This window comes from Phyllobates terribilis, unplaced genomic scaffold (assembly GCF_046119375.1).
Source record: "Phyllobates terribilis strain yellow unplaced genomic scaffold, ASM4611937v1 Scaffold_1__5_contigs__length_1240528914, whole genome shotgun sequence".
In the NCBI taxonomy this organism is placed as follows: domain Eukaryota; kingdom Metazoa; phylum Chordata; class Amphibia; order Anura; family Dendrobatidae; genus Phyllobates; species Phyllobates terribilis.
Window position 1 is genome coordinate 829,307,874 of NW_027362761.1, and position 16,727 is coordinate 829,324,600.

The 16,727-nt window shown below is 42.7% G+C and overlaps 1 protein-coding gene across 9 annotated transcripts in view; it reads right to left on the reverse strand.

The window, feature by feature from the left end:
* Nucleotides 1–4,398: 4,398 nt before the first annotated feature.
* Nucleotides 4,399–16,727, reverse strand: part of ANKRD17 (ankyrin repeat domain 17) — a 115,967-nt gene continuing 103,638 nt past the window's right edge. For all 9 annotated transcript variants that reach the window (XM_073637935.1, XM_073637927.1, XM_073637965.1 and 6 more), the window contains 7 exons: nucleotides 14,906–15,055; nucleotides 11,455–13,109; nucleotides 11,098–11,283; nucleotides 10,701–10,949; nucleotides 4,970–5,151; nucleotides 4,734–4,895; nucleotides 4,399–4,613 (listed from right to left, as the gene is read on the reverse strand). In XM_073637935.1, the coding sequence (XP_073494036.1) occupies nucleotides 4,554–4,613; nucleotides 4,734–4,895; nucleotides 4,970–5,151; nucleotides 10,701–10,949; nucleotides 11,098–11,283; nucleotides 11,455–13,109; nucleotides 14,906–15,055 (2,644 nt within the window). In that variant the 3' untranslated portion in view covers nucleotides 4,399–4,553. The remainder of the gene's footprint in view (nucleotides 4,614–4,733; nucleotides 4,896–4,969; nucleotides 5,152–10,700; nucleotides 10,950–11,097; nucleotides 11,284–11,454; nucleotides 13,110–14,905; nucleotides 15,056–16,727) is intronic.

A 16,727-nucleotide genomic window follows, 5' to 3' on the forward strand; every position in this document is an offset into this window, starting at 1 on the left:
TGCAAATTATGTAAAAATCATTCAATGTGATTTTCTGGTTTTTATTTTTAGATTCTCACAGTTGAAGTGTACCTACGATAAAAATTACAGACCTTCATTCTTTGTAGGTGGCAAACTTGCAAAATAGTGTATCAAATACTTATTTTTCCCATTGCATATAGACTAGTGATTGTACTCTATCCTAACAAACAAAAACCTGGAGTGCTACTTTATCTATCAACTATGACAGGGGCTGTTTGCTGATGGATAGAGGATGTCAGAGCAGTGTTTCTCAAACTCCAGTCCTCACGGCCCCCCACGGGTCAGGTTTTCAGGATTTCCATAGTGTTGCACAGGTAAGAGAATTCCTGATTCCTTGAGGATTCTTCCACCACCTGTGCAATACTAAGGAAATCCTGAAAACATGACCTGTTGGAACTGAGGACTGGAATTTGGGAAATCCTGGGTTAGAGCATCTTCAATACCAAAATCTTGTGAGAGGTTTCCATGTTATCACCACATACCATTCTATTTTTTTTCGGCACATCTGCGCTCTTCGGATCTTTTTTTTTTTCGCAGTGTAGTAGCCCTTGTCTGTACGTACCTTTATTGATAATGGGTAAGCTTTTCAGTCTATATATCATATAGCCTCATTTATTTTCCCTTTCATTATAGCTGCACTCTATGTATAAATCTTTGCTTAGCTAAAGAGGCAGTGGTTACTACGTGACCTCAACAGAAATGTTGGTTGAGTAAGAAAAGGCAGAACTGAATGGTAAAATATACATAGACCTCCAGCACAGTAGGATTTTAGTCAGGATTCTGCACAAGTTTATGCTTTAGCTACAAAACAGGAGTGTAACCACCTGACAAAAATGTATAACAGAAAGATTACATCAGTATATGGCTTACAAACTGATGCATTGTTAGTTATGTGCAAAGTAATAGTGTTTAAAACTCAGAAAAAAAGCTCAATCCTCATAATAGCGTTTCTTTCCATATATACAAAGGCACTGGAAGCACCGCATATTCAATTCCAAATGAAAACATAAAATAACATTTTTAAACTGAAAAGAAAGAAAAAGGAATAGGCAGCTGCTCAAACACATAGCAGTGTCTGCCTTTTCTACTTGAATATTTACAGTATAAACTGAAGTGTTTCCAGACAGTTTAGTAATTAACAGAAAAGCTATTTAGTTGTAGAACCTTTATTTCTGATAACTGCTTTACACCTGTGGCATGGACTCAACTAATATTTGACACCTGCGAACAGATCTGCCAGCCCAAGCTGACTTACTACATTCTACAGTTCTTTTGCATTCTTAGGTTTTGTATCAAAAACATGTCACTCGGCAAATTCTCAGATCAGATTGAGGTCTGGGGATTGGTTGGCCACTTCACAACATCAATCTTGTTAGTCTAGAACCAGGATGTTACCCGCTTGCTGGTGTGTTTGGGGTTGTTGTCCTGCTGAAACACCCATTTCAAAAGGCATTTCTTCTTCAGCATAAGGCAACATGACCTCTTCCAGTATTGATATATTCCAACTGGTCCATGATGGTTGGTATGCGATAAATGAGCCCAACTCTATTGTATAAGAAACATACCTAAACCATTATTGCTTGTACCTCCATGTTTTACAGACGTCACAGTGTTCTGTGGCTTGAATTCAGTGTTTATGGGTCATCTCACAAACTGTCTATGGCCAGAAGACCCAATAAGAACAATCTTGCTCTCATCTGTCCATAGAATGTTACACCGCTTCTCTTTGGGCCAGTCAAAATGTTCTTTGGCAAACTGTAACCTTTTCAAAACGTCTGCTTTTCAGCAACGATACTTTACGAGGGTTTCTTGCAAATAGTTTGGCTTCCCATAGTTGCCTTCTGATGGTTGCAGGACACACAGGTAACTGAAGATCTTCCTTGAACTCCCTCCCAGTAAGCTGATCACTGGATGCTTTTTTGCCATTCTTGTGACTATGATGTATGTGAATGGTAGTATTACTTTTCCTAGCACGTGTTTCGGGTTTTTGCCATTGTATAGCATTGGAAATCTTTATCTGAGAAGCCAATTATTTTCTGCACTTTTTTTTTTTTTTTTGTGTTTTCCCCTCTCAAATCTACTTCTTGACCAAAGTTCTTTCTCCCCTCGGTACAATGTGGAACGACCCATTTTACTCACTGGGGAAGGGCTAAAATCAGCAAGTACATTTGCTGCCCTCCTTTAAATAAGCGTAGTAATGACATTTTTCTTCACAGAATGAATGACCTCACTAATTGGGCTCAGCATTGCTATTAAATTAGAACACCCCTCTTCATTAAATGAGTCAATTACACCCAATTAAAAGTGAGCATGTCATGACTGTTGAGTCTTTTGGTTGCCCATTACTCGCCTACACATAGTCATGAATTTTTTCTCATGTTGTATGATCTTTAATGCCAAAGTGTTACCATGACTAAGGCACTTCTGCCAAAACACATCGGTAAGTGTTTCTAGGATTCTTCATGGTGTCTACAGGTTTTTAAAACGTTATATGATAGAAGAATAAAGTATGGACTTTTTATAAATAAAGGTTTTTCTTTTTCGCTGGAGAATTTTTTTTTCTTTCCCCTTTCTATTTTACTGCTTCTGCCTACGTCCCTGACTAGGACGTCTCCGGGCAAATATCCCTGAGGACTCCAAGTAGACTATTCATAAAACGGTGAGCAGACCTTTCCAATTTTCCCTCTTCCCTTCAGTTGTAATTTATGTTGTATATCCCCAAAGATATCATAAAATATTTTTTTTTCCATATCTATATGCATTGCTTAGTTGGGTACATGTAGACATGTGCATAAACTCTCAAGGTGCTTTTTTGGTCAGAGCAAAACCAAGGTAACCATTTACACTTATCTGAGGAGCTAGGAGGGCAGCCACAGCAATTCTATGATCTTGCAGGAAAGCAGTCAGGCCCATTTCTGAATAGCAGCAGATTTACTAGTAATTCTGTATATTCACACAGCTTATATGTGAAGTAAATACAGCGAAGTGAGGCATCAATGTTTCAGTAGTGAAATAGCTGAGCTGTATCATTATACTCCAGCATCAACTGTTTTACCGAGTCAGATTGCAGCATATAGTTTAACAACGCAGTGTAGTCTTCCACCTGTAAGCAATAAGGAGGGGTAATGTCATTGTAAGATACATCCATATGGGTACCATTTTAATTCAAGGTGTTAAAGTGAATATGGAGAGAAGTAAATGTCAGTGTGACCCCTGGGAACCTACAGACACCATTGGACTTTTTTATAGCACTCCTCCAGTACTCTCTGCCTGCTGTCATTAGGGTTCTATAGATATTACACTGAAAACAATAAGGGTACATTCATACAGGCTGATAAGAAATAAGCATTCCTAGGAATGCTTATTCCTGATTATTGGCCCAACAAATGAGTAAACAGCTCATTCATCGGGAGAAATTATGTTTAAGCTTGCTTATACAAATTATTGTTCTTGGCAGCACATCATCCTGTGTAAACAAGCCGAGAACATGATGTTCTAGGAGCACACAACAATTGTATATATGGCTGATCTGTGTAAGCACAAGGGTCTGAACAGATGATCAAATAAGCGCAGATCGGCTGCATGCAAGTGGTTCGGCAGGTGTAGATACACCCTAAGAGATTACATGTACAGATCCAGAGAAGTTTCTACCAGCTGTAACCAATCTCATTTACTGGCTGTCTGGAGAAGTCTATCATTACATCACACAAGACTATCATCATTGACGAGAAGTGTACAAGAAGCCATATTGAACTGCAACATACCCAATGTGATGGATTGGACATCTGGTGGTGGAAGTAACAAAACCAGGTAGGAGACGCATGAAATTCCTTAATACAAAACATAGTAATTTTTACTTTTGGATAGTATTTCCTTTTTAAGCTGAAAGTACCAGATAGCAGGGTGTGAAATCTAGGACAAGCCTGTGTTGTACAGTTAGAATGAATCAAGCAGAAAACATATGCTTATTAATAGTTTAATGTATGAAGGAAACATCCAGATTTCTGAATATGAAGGTACATCTCACATTAATTTAAGTCTACGTCATGTAGAGCCTCTATACTGACATACTCAATTCTCTGCTTAGCCATTTCTGTTATGTAAACAATTGTACATTTGCCATTCTAAAACTTCAGAATCAGTTACATAATTTTGCTAATTTTTCTGTGTTTGCTCAAAAGCAGTTTACAGTACTAAAACCAACCAGCCAAACAGCTTCAAGGAAAATAAAGTTATGTTCATAAAGAAAACAAGGAGGGGAAAAAAGTAAAAGAAAAAAAGGGAAATAAAATAAAGGTGGGAGAGGGCTAACTATAATGAAATTTGTGGTAATGAGAACTGGGCAGTCACAACGGTCACAGAAAAAAGGTCAGTTAGTAATTTCTTCAGCAAAAAGTCTGCACACTTCAGTCAAGCACTTCCGTAGAGTGATCTGGGAGTATGTCATCTTTTTGCCTCTGTGGTATGAAGGTATTTGTGTTTTAATTTCCCTACTCGCTGAAGGATTTTCCATGCTAGCGAGGTAATTCCGATCAACCCATCTGGTTCATGTGTACACTGTTCATGTGGGGATTCCAGGTTCCAGTCCATACCTGCAACAACAAAGACGAGCACTTCATAAAATCAAATGACGGCATTTTATATGCACAATCAACGCTTCCCCAGCACTGCGATCCAACATCGGGCTCTCCTCTTTTTGCTCGATAACTTACAGTTTGAGGCCCATTCTCTGTGGAGTTTGAAACCATCTTTATGAGTGAATTCCAAGAAGGATCAGCAGCATGAGGTCCATTGAAAATCGGTCCCCCGGTGCCATCTGGCATTGGAGCTACAGACGGAATCATAGCGTTTCCATACATGGAGAATGGCATGCCCTGGAAGGAAACAGAAATCTGCATTTACCCTGGACTTCACAGTAACAATGATATTCTATGATTAAGACTATTACCCCAACTTTTGGAAAGTCCATGTAGCCAGCAGGCACATGCTGATGGAATGCTCCTGAAGCCGTTACAATGCCGGATGTATCTCGCTCTATTCCTTGATGTTGTGAAAACACTCCAGGATCAGACATGGGCCTGTGCATCATGTGATTTCCCATGCCCGTGTGGCACCAGTCTGATACTTTATCTAAAGCAAAGTGAAATTTGGGTCTCAATATATTGCAGAAGGGTAAATCAGTAAGTACATGATTAGAAGTGAAGGCAGAACCGAAGTGTTAAAGTGACCTCACACCTTACATGGTGGTCATTTCAGAGATTTTAGCTGACATTATCACCTCCCCACCATCTACAATCCCTTAATTACACATTCACGCTTGGCATGTTTCTTTATATGGGGGAGCGGAATAAGCTACTGCCAGATATACCTGCCAACTGATTTTTTTTCCCCCAAGAGAAGAAAGAACAGGGCATGTTGAAATGCAAAATGCCTGATCTTTTCTCTCCCAATTTCTGCCATTGTGGGACAATCTGGATACCCCCATTCACATATGGTCCGAGATTTGTCTAATGTGTATCTCCAAGTAATCAAACAACCTCTAAATAAATGCATGTCAATCAAATCAGAACAAAAAAAATATTACAAACATTAATATAAGCCATTAAGGTGGTATCACAGATTTTTTTTTTTTTTTAAATACCACTGCAATTTCTTATTGAAGGGGACCAGTCACCTCCAGAAACTTTGTTACCTGCAGTTATAGTAGTAATTTGCACATAAATAGTGTTTGAATGGAGCCTATCAGCACAGAATGACTATTCAAACCAAGTACTAGTGCTTGGTGCGCCCTTACTGTGACCAACTTTTAAGAGCACCTTCCCACCTACCTGTTTTCCATCTCTCTCTGAACTTCTCTGGCTCCACAAAGCCAGAGCTGCGAACCAAAATATAGGGAGAGGGTGGTGTTTGAAGACAGACTGAGAACATGTAGGTGGGAAGATGCACTTAAGTAGTCCACTACTTTATATGAACCACCCAATGTATCCCCCCAGTGCCCAGAAGTGTTTTTGTAAATAACTTGCGGTACCTTTTCTGCCTCTGAGCGGCGCTATCGCTGGCCGCTCAGCTGGCATCACATGACCCCCCCTGCTGATGTCATGTCAAGTGAGGCGTGACATCAGTGATGCGGTGGACGCCGAGCTGTGGGCGGGGTTACCCTATGTGTCACACCCAGTATCCACCGCACGTCTTCCCAGTGAATGAGGAGAGGGAGAGCGCGCGGTGGACACTGGGTGTGACGTGCGGGGTAACCCCGCCCACAACCCAGCAGCCAAAGGTGGAACGCGGAAGAGGGACCCTCAGCTGCAGCCTGGACTTGTCGTGACGTCAGCAGCTGTCAGAGCCGGCTGCAGCCGGGGGTCACGTGATGCCTGGGAGCGGCCAGTGATAGCGCCGCTCACAGGCAGAAAAGGCACCACAAGGTATTTAGAGAAACACTTATGAGCCCTGGGGGAATACATTGGGGGATCATATGAAGTAGTCGTCAACCCCTTTAAATGTTTGGTCCCACCAAGGGAGTATCAAGTGTACTTGGTTTGATCAGTCATTCCGTGCTGATAGAGTCCCGTTAAATCATGTCTGTCAGACTTACTGGAGCAGAAGCTACAGGGAGAAAATGAAGCTACTGTATTTTTCAGACTATAAGACGCACTTTAACAAGAAAAACTCTTGTTAAAAAGTGTGTGCGTCTTATAGTCCAAAGGCAGCTTTCTGAAGGCTGACACAGTGCTCTTACCGATCAGAGAGCTGCTGTCTCTCCTCTTGCTCTACACTGATCTATGCAGAGGAAGCCACCGAGATCTGAACGGAGGCTGCGTGAGCCTACATTATTAAAGGGGTATTCCCATCTCCAAGATCCTATCCCATTGTGTTGTAGGTGTAATAATATTAGCAATGTAGTCTAGTTCTTCTGATAACCTATATTGCTTACCTCATGTGCAGGGCATTGCAGTAGATTGGGTATCTATGGTTACAACCACTGACCTTAACAGTTAGCTACTTGCTAGTGGTTGTAACCATGGATACCAAAGGTCCTGCAATGCCTGCACATGAGGAAAGACAGTGAATCAGAAAAACTATACTACATTTCTAACTGGAGGTATTTGCGAATATTATTAGACCTACTACATATTGGGCTGGGATCTTGGAAATGGGAATGCCCCTTTAAGTCATAGACCTTTCGGGTCATGTGACTGATCACATGGCTTGAAAGGTCCTTCAGCTGCTCAGCTCATGCATCCACCTTTCAGGTTCAGATCAGGAAGTGCAAGATGTAGTATGTGGTAATGTACAGTGAGTGTGTGTAAGGTGTGGGAGCGCACCACTCGCACACAAATTTAGAAATGTGCAAACCTCCTGCCATTGTTATAGTTAGACATTGAGGTTCATCCTTATTACATAGTACAGTTTTTCTAGCCAGGTCACTATGCAGGCTTTTATGTTAAATAGAAAACCTATTTAAAGAAATAACTATTCTTCAATGCTGATGTATTTGGCTCTAAGAGTCCCACTCACACAGCAAGTACAGATCAGAAAAATCCAACCTATATTTTCTGTGGAATCTCTAGTAGACATGTTAGAACCGTGGGTTTCTGGTACGGATTTGCAGTTTCAATTGCTGCCAGGTCACATGCGTATTCTGTGTTTATATGTGCACATAGTGCATAGATGTAGCAGAGCTGTGTATATCTATATGTGCATGTAGCTGTTCATATGTAAATACACTGCTCAAAAATATAAAGGGAACACTCAAATAACACATCCTAGATCTGAATGAATGAAATATTCTCATTGAATACTTTGTTCTGTACAAAGTTGAATGTGCTGACAACAAAATCACACAAAAATCATCAATGGAAATCAAATTTATTAACCAATGGAGGCCTGGATTTGGATTCACCCCCAAAATTAAAGTGGAAAAACACACTACAGGCTGATCCAACTTTGATGTAATGTCCTTAAAACAAGTCAAAATGAGGCTCAGTATTGTGTGTGGCCTCCACGTGCCTGTATGACCTCCCTACAACGCCTGGGCATGCTCCTGATGAGGTTGCGGATGGTCTCCTGTGGGATCTCCTCCCAGACCTGGACTAAAGCATCCGCCAACTCCTGGACAGTCTGTGGTGCAACGTGACAGGAGCATGCCCAGGCGTTGTAGGGAGGTCATACAGGCACGTGGAGGCCACACACAATACTGAGCCTCATTTTGACTTGTTTTAAGGACATTACATCAAAGTTGGATCAGCCTGTAGTGTGTTTTTCCACTTTAATTTTGGGAGTGACTCCAAATCCAGGTGATTCAATGTGCGGATGGTACCCAGGTTTGGAGAAGAGGAGACTCTCCTCCAGACCCAGGTACCATAGTACCTGTAAAAAAAAAAAAAAAAAAAAAGAATTAAAATAAAAAATATACATTATACTTACCTTCTGATGACCCCCGGTCTCCATAGCGATGCGTCCTGGCTTCCCGGCAGCTCGCGGTGGTCTAAAAGGACCTGCCATGACGTCATTTAGTCATGTGACGGGTCGCGTGACCTGTCACATGACTAAATGACGTCATGGAAGGTCCTTTTACACAACCGCGAGACACCGGGAAGAACGGACGCATCGGATAAGGAGACCGGGGGCCATCGGAAGGTGAGCAGATGTCTGTTTTTTTTTTACCATTTTTATTTTTTTTTTTTTTTAACTAACTTGGTCACACTATATAAAATCCATGCCGGTTGCATGGATTTATATAGTGTGACCAAGTTGTCAAGCACTTTCCAAGTGATGCTAAAATTGCTTGGAAAGCGCTTGTCAACCCGCATGTGGAAATGCATGTGCAGAACGCTTCACATCCGCTTGTCCCTGCCAGGAAAAACGCATGTACAATCCGCATGCGTTTTTTCTGCCAGGGAGATGCAGAAACGCTCAGGAAAATCCAGAACATTCCTGCAGCGTGGGCACATAGCCTTAGTATACTTTTAGCATCTTACGGTCCTTCTACTTGGTTGCACCTGGCATTTGACTTTAATTATGGAAACCTGAAGGGATCTATTTACCTTATTTTTATAAAGCGTATGGACTGACATTATGCACTATCTGTATTATCACTGTTAATGAGGCTGTGTGCCCACGTAGCGTTTTTCAAGCGTATATGCTGCGGAATTTCCGCAGCGTAAACGCTTGAAAAACGCATGTAGATCCGCACCCCATGGTCCCCAATGGCATTCCGCAATGTCAATGCCCATGCTGCGGATTTTTCCGCAGCGTATATGCTGCAGTCAAAAATCCGCAGCATGTTCATTAATTTTGCGGAAGCGCTGCGGAATCAATGTGCGGATGGTACCCAAGTCTGGAGGAGAGGAGACTCTCATCCAGACCTGGGTACCAAAGAACCTGTAAAAAAAAGAATAAAATAAAGTTTATACTTATCTTCTGATGTTTTCCCTCCGTCGCGCTGTTGTCTGAAGGACCTGCCACGTCATTGAGTCATGTGACCCACCACATGACTCAATGACGTCACCGCAGGTCCTGCACACAACAGCGTGAGCCGCTCAAGACTCCGGACGGGGCAGAGAATGCATCAGAAGGTGAGTATAAAGTTTATTTTTTTATTTTTTACCATTCTGAACAAGTTGTCAAGCACTTTTCCAAGTGATGCTTGGAGAAGTGCTTGATAACCCGCATGCGGAAATGCATGCAAAGACGCCTCACAAACGCTTCTACCTGGCGGGAAAACCGCATGTAATATCCGCATGCGATTTTCCCGCCAGGGAGAAGCGTAAAAAATATGCTTCAGGTCCGCAACGTGGGCACATAGCCTAAGGGATATGGTTCATGTGTCATTTAAGACCCATCGTTCGTTTTCTAGGATATTCCTTGCTTATAGGTTATTATTTACATGTATGTATGTTTTTAAAGTATTCAATAAAAAATTTTATTTTATTATGGAAATCTTATCACTCTGAACTAAGGTGGCACATAGTTCCTTTTGTTGCATTGTTATATGTGCATATGTAGTAGAGCTGTGTGTGCATAATACACACTGCTGAGAGACACTAACAATAGATTTATTACCTCCCTAGTACATTAAAATTAGTGATAATGACCCCTCCACTTTACACCGCCAGGGAGGTATTAATAAGAAAAACATTTTTCCTACCTGCGGCCTAAACCTGGGGTGTGTCTTTGAGTCCAAAAAAATACGGAATATCCACCCTGCAGCCACTCACTTCCAGGCATCGGGGCGGTGCAGGGAGCTGTGACCGTTACCACTCACCACACGGTGATCGGCGGCTATAATCACTCCCCGGCACACTGACAGCCTACTCTCCACACACTGGAGGCATGGTTCACACGGACAACAGCGCTTACTATGCTTCTCCAGTGGGCATTTTGTAAAAAAGGAAAACAGGCTGCCAAACTAACAGAGGGAGGCAGTGACTACCGAACTGAAGACACCAGGTATTGTGACTGTCTAATCGGATTTCGATTCAGGAGTAGAGCGTCACTTCAAGAAAGCAATAGAAACCAATATCCGCAATTGTAGGATTTTTGTGACTAATAAAACAGGGTTTTTTTTGTTGTTTCTTTACCATTTTTGACACAATTTGATTGCTCAATGCTCTTTAGGAACAGTAATATCTACATCAAGACTAAGGAATATGGAGATTAAATACATGCATCAGATTTACCTTGACTGCCACCCATTCCTTCAAAAGACCATATTCCACTGTGTCCAACGGAGGTTGCCAAGTTACTCCCAATTACAGATGGTGTAGAAGTCCCCGTCTGCCGTATACGTGCAGATCGCTCAGTTCCAATTGGCACAGGGACTTTCCTATCATGAGGCACAGAATTGGGTTTCTCTGACACCATAGGAACTCCTGAAGGTGAAGGAGACTGTGCTCGAACGCCAGTAGACACAGCCTGGGCTGAAGAATCTAGGAAAATAAATATATGTAGTAATCTACAGACGTCTCAATCAGTTACCCATAAACAAAATGAATAAGAAAACAAAACAAAAAACGTGAAGCAAGTGTCAAGTAAGACCCCTGTAAGTTACACTGTGTGTCTGCATCCCTTGCTTACCACTAGATGCTGATGAACATGGGGTGAGTAAACTAAGAGGAGAAAAATGTTGTCTGTTGAAATTAGCAGCGGCAGGCGCTCCCCCAGGGTTATACATCTGACCACCAGAGAGGTTCGAGGCAAAGGTACCCAAATGCGTAGTGGACGATGCCACAGACGTGTAGGAGGAATCCATGTTCACAATACCTTACGAGGGAAGAAAGAACAACTTTAATATATAGTCCGTACCAGAGCTGAACATTTATGCCTTACATTGCTGTAGCAGATGAAAACAAACGTACAGCACATTGCTGGAATTATTGAGCCAACAAAAATATATTCGGTTTCATGGTTCTTTTCACTAAAGAGATCTCTCACCTGACGGACTTGGAGCTGGCCTTTGCATCGGTGGCCTGAAACCTGGTGCTTTGGAAGTATCAGATGGAAGCATAGACTCTGGATTTGGCAAATATGAAGACTGAGTGGATAGCATGGAATCTGACGTAGACTGAGAGGAGACCATAGATCCACCCCAGAAAGGATGAGTGGGATTTGGATTGTTTTCAAAGAGTGTGCTAAACGGACTGAAGGGGAGTGGAGAATTGAAATTGGGGGCCATGGACTTAGCTGAAGGATGACTGGAACTCTGAGCAGCACTTTGTGTACTTAGATTGGAAGGATGTGGACCTGAAGGTACACTTTGGGGTCGCTTAATATTTGGATGAGAAACAATACCCGGCACTGGGGAATTCTGAACTGTGACTTGGTTCTTATGTGTAGGGTTTGTTCCATGTAAGTGAGATCGAACAGCGGGGGATTCAATTTTAGCAGCAGAGGACGTAGACACTATAGAGGACTGGGTCAGGGAATAGGATGCTGGGATATTAGAAGGAATGGGAGCAGACTGGTGATTGGGACCACTGACTGCCAAGTTAAGAGATGGTGCCATTCTTGGGTCTGGGGCAGGAGGGACTTGTGTATGGATTATCAAAGGTCGGGAATCCTGTGAAACAGACACTGGGGGGTGTGGGTGAGCTGAGTGCATTGTGGTACTCCCAGAGGTAGAGCTCGCTTGCTTACTGTTGCCTGAGCTGGTGATCTCCATGACAGGTTGAATAACCAAATCCTGTTCAGTAGAAAGTGAGGTCCCTTTGTTTGGAGAACATGTCAGGCAATCAGAGGGGCTGCTTCTAGATCCCCCTCCAGGCAAGGATGGTGGGGAGGGAGATGAGGGTGATGACATGGGATGATGTTCTTTGGCAGTGGGTACAGGGCAGGTTGAGGCTGTTGGTGTGGTGATGTGATTGTTTGCAGTTGTGGTGACTGTGGTTGTAGTAGCATTGGAGGTTTTGACCACTGTGACAAATAGTTGTCTCCTGACTGAAGGTGAGCTGAGACTTCCATTTGTAGATGAGACAGGCACTGAGGCCGCAGAGTTTGTGGTAGCTGTCAGGCTAGTAGACGAAGGGACTCCTGGAATCACCTGAGGGCTACCAATATTCTGGTTAGTATGGCGAGGCATCACGTGAGATTTAGGAGAGTTGGTAGCTCGTGCAGGACTTAGAGGCCTGACAGGAAAGGGGCCCCATGTGGACTGGGCTGGGGGAAACGGTCCTCCAAAGTGAGTCATAGGTAACCGTGGAGGACGGATCTGCTGGAAAGTCTGAGCAGCAAGTAAAGCATGGGCAAACTGTGGAGGAGGGTAAGCCAAGGGTAAAGATACTGGAAATCCTGGTCGCACATTATTCACTGGATTTTTCAGGGGCTTGTGAGCAGATGCTGAAGTAATAGCCGGCACAGTGAGGGCAGAGGCAGCTTGTGATGACGAAGAGACTGTGACCGCTGTAACTTTGATTCCCATAACTGAGCTGTTAGCAGAGGATACAGTGAAGGAGGCTGAAGATACTGCTTTTGAGAATGTGGAGGAGCTTTTTAAGCGATTCTTTGGGATCAGTTCATCTATTTCTTTATCCGGATCCTTAATAAGTGCATTAATCAGATGTGTGGCTTGTCTGGTGGACTCAGTCCCTCCCCTGGGTAAACAGATAAATAACAGGTTGGTAGCCAGAGATCAGAATGTATATAATCAGACACTGCAAAAACAGACAGCGGGTAACCATTTCAGGACCAAGGCTTTTAGAGATTTGGGGTTGCAAAAGGTGAAATTTTGCTGTGGGCATTCATTTCAAGTGTCCCCATGTACAAACAAGGAGAACTGTGGTCCACAGAAGCCCGAATGAAGATCTTTATTATGAGTAGAACAAAACATTTTCCCCCCGAAGAGATTTCTAGAACGGTCTGTTGTATTCTAATGCACAAGACAGATGCGTGATATCAATTAGATGGCAGATATCTGTGGATGTAAAGTCATCGGCCCCACTCACCTCCCGATACATGACACCATTCATTTTATCATGTGATGCACTCGAAAGCGGGGAAAAATTCCAAGTGTGTTGAAATTGCAAAAAATGTGCAATCTCACAATTGTTTTTTTCTTTTACCATGTTCACTATATGGTAAAGCTGACCTGCCAATATGATTCTCCACGTTGGTATGAGTACACTGATACCAAACATGTATAGTTTTTCTTTTAAAAGGTGAAAAAAACTCAGAAATTTGTATGCAAAAAAAAAAAAAATTTATATATATTTGCTTATGTCAATATTTTCCGAGACCCGTAACATTCTCATTTTTTGGGATATGTGGCTGTATGATGGCTTATTTTCTGTGCCCTGAGCGGACATCTTTACCGATACCATTTTGGGGCAGATACGATATTTCGATCGCCTGTTATTGCAATGTTGTGGCGGCCAAAAAAAACATAAGTGTGGAATTTAGATTTTTTTTCTCTATGCAGCTTATCGATCTGATTCATTTATTTAATATTTTCATAGATCGGACTTTTACAAATGCAGCGATACCAACCAAATATGTGTTTGTTTTTTTTAATTGATTTTTAATGGGGCACGAGCGGGGTGATTTCAACTTGTTTTTTTTTTTTAAAAACTTTTTTTTTTACTTTAATTTAATAGTCCCAAGGGTACTTGAAGCTGCGATGGTCTAATCACTTGTGCTATACATAGCAGGGCAACAGCACTGCTATGTATAGCAGAAATCACAATCTCTTATGAACGCCAGCCTCGGGCCGGGGTTCACAGGAGGATCGCAATTACAGGCACAGGGGTCATCAGCAGACCCCTGGCTGTTATGACAACTCATAAGCGCCCCCGCTATCACGTGAAGGGCGGGACCCATGGGCAGGATGAATGACACGCTTCCGGCCGGCACATGTTAAATCCCGCTGTCATTGATTGACAGCAGGATTTAATTGGTTAACACCCATGGGTGGAGCACCGCTCCACACACGCTTCTTAAAGGCACATGATGGCTGATTAAATAAGTTATCATATGAGGGGAAAGATATGGGCTTGGCGTGCAAGCCCTAATTAAAGGCAGGGGCAGTACTTTTAATGTAAATGTACGTCAAAGGTCGTGAAGGGGCTAATAGCAGCGTGGATTTGAAAATTTACCACTGGGATCTTATCCATTTTTACAGAAGACTGTAGAGTCGTGCATGACTGCACAATTATCAGTCATTAAAGTAGGAGTAACATTTAAAGGAGGTCCAAAAAGATAGATCTAGCACAAAGTGACCCACGCATACGCCGCTTATAAGAAAGTCTTTGTTGGTTATAGCAATTTCAAGGCTTGCTAAAACTTATACTCTTTGCTAAAACTAACGATGTCATGTCTTATGTATTTTACAATCCAAAACCAGAAACACTGGAAATTCTGTTCTGATTTTCTTGTGCCACCCCATGTCTATTACCTGATAGTTATGATTCGATCTCCAGTTTTGTCCTTCTGCTTGTCTATATCAATGTGGGCTCCTGTGAACTCTCTGATAGCATTGATGTTGCAGCCACCCCTGCCTATGACTCGTGAAATGACTGTTGATGGTACAGACACTTTCTTTGACCTGGAAGAAACAAGAAACCAATGACACTGACATTAAAAGAATGTTCATTAACTATGTCAAGATTTATACACGCTATATTCGCCACTAATAAATACACATAGGAGACAAACAGTTAACCATCTACTATTGTAGATTTATTAGCTTTGTAGTAATTAAGCCTTTCCAATGCCTTGAGACATCTATAGAAAAAAAAGGCAATCTGCAGGTAAATAGCGTTTAAATCCTATCTGACTGCACTACTGAAGCAGCTAGAGGGGAAAAATGAAATTATATTCTCCCTGCAGCCACTTTCATCCAGTTATCAGGTCGGTGCAGGGAGCTGTTCCAGTCACTAGTTATTATAGCCATTTATTCCATGGCGCTTTACATGTGAAAAGGGGTATACATAATAAAAAACAAGTACAATAATCTTGAACAAAAACAAGTCAGCGACTGGTACAGGAGGAGAGAGGACCCTGCCCGTGAGGGCCAACAGTCTATAAGGGATGGGTGAGGATACAATAGGTGAGGGTACAGTGGTATGGTGAAGCGAGGGTTACTGCAGGTTGTAGGCTCATCGGTAGAGGTAGGTCTGCAGGTTCCTTTTGAAGGTTTCCACGGCAGTCGAGAGTCTGATATGTTGGGGTAGAGAGTTCCAGAGTAGGGGGGATGCATGGGAGATATCTTGTATGCGATTGTGGGAAGAGAGGATAAGAGGGGAGTAGAGAAGGAGATCTTGTGAGGATCGGAGGTTGTGTGCAGGTTATGTATCAGGAGACTAGATACAGATGTATGGAGGAGACAAGTTGTGGACGGCTTTGTATGCCATGGTTAGGGTTTTGAACTGGAGTCTCTGGGCAATGGGGAGCCAGTGAAGGGATTGACAGAGAGGAGAGGTCAGGGAATAGCGGGGGGTAAAGTGGATTAGTCAGGCAGAGTGTTAGAGGGGAGGCCACAGAGCAGACGGCTGCAGTACTTGAGGCGAAAGATGAGGGCATGCACCAGTGTTTTTGATGATTCTTGATTAAGGAATGTACGGATCCGGGAAATATTTGGAGTTGGCAGGAAGTGGAAAGGGCTTGGATATGTGGTTTGAAGGTGGTGGTGTGTGAGTGGGAGACACTGAATATACTGTCTGTTAAATATGAGGAGATCCAGGATAGGGCCAAGTCTGTGATGCCGAGAGATGAGAGAGTCTGTAGTAAGAGGGAATGGTCCACTGTGTCAAAAGCAGAGGACAGGTCCAGGAGGAGGAGGACAGAGAAGTGTCGCTTGGATTTGGCGGTTAGTAGGTCATTGGTAACTTTAGTCAGGGCAGTTTCAGTGGAATGGTGGCTCAGTGGTTAGCACGGCAGTCTTGCAGCGCTGGGGTCCTGTGTTCAAATCCCACCAAGGACAACATCTGCAAGGAGTTTGAATGTTCTCATGTTTGTGTGGGTTTCCTCCGGGTTCTCCGGTTTCCTCCCACGCTCCAAAGACATATTGAAAGGGAATGTAGATTGTGAGCCCCAATAAGGACAGTGGCCATAATGTCTGTAAAGAGCTGTGGAATTAATGGCGCTATATAAGTGAGAAAAAATAAATAAAATGGTGAGGTCGGAAGTCAGATTGTAAGCTGGTCAAAGAGGAAGCAGGAGGAGAGGTGGGAGGACAGTTCAAAATGGACTTATCACTATCCTGTGAGTGCGTCTGT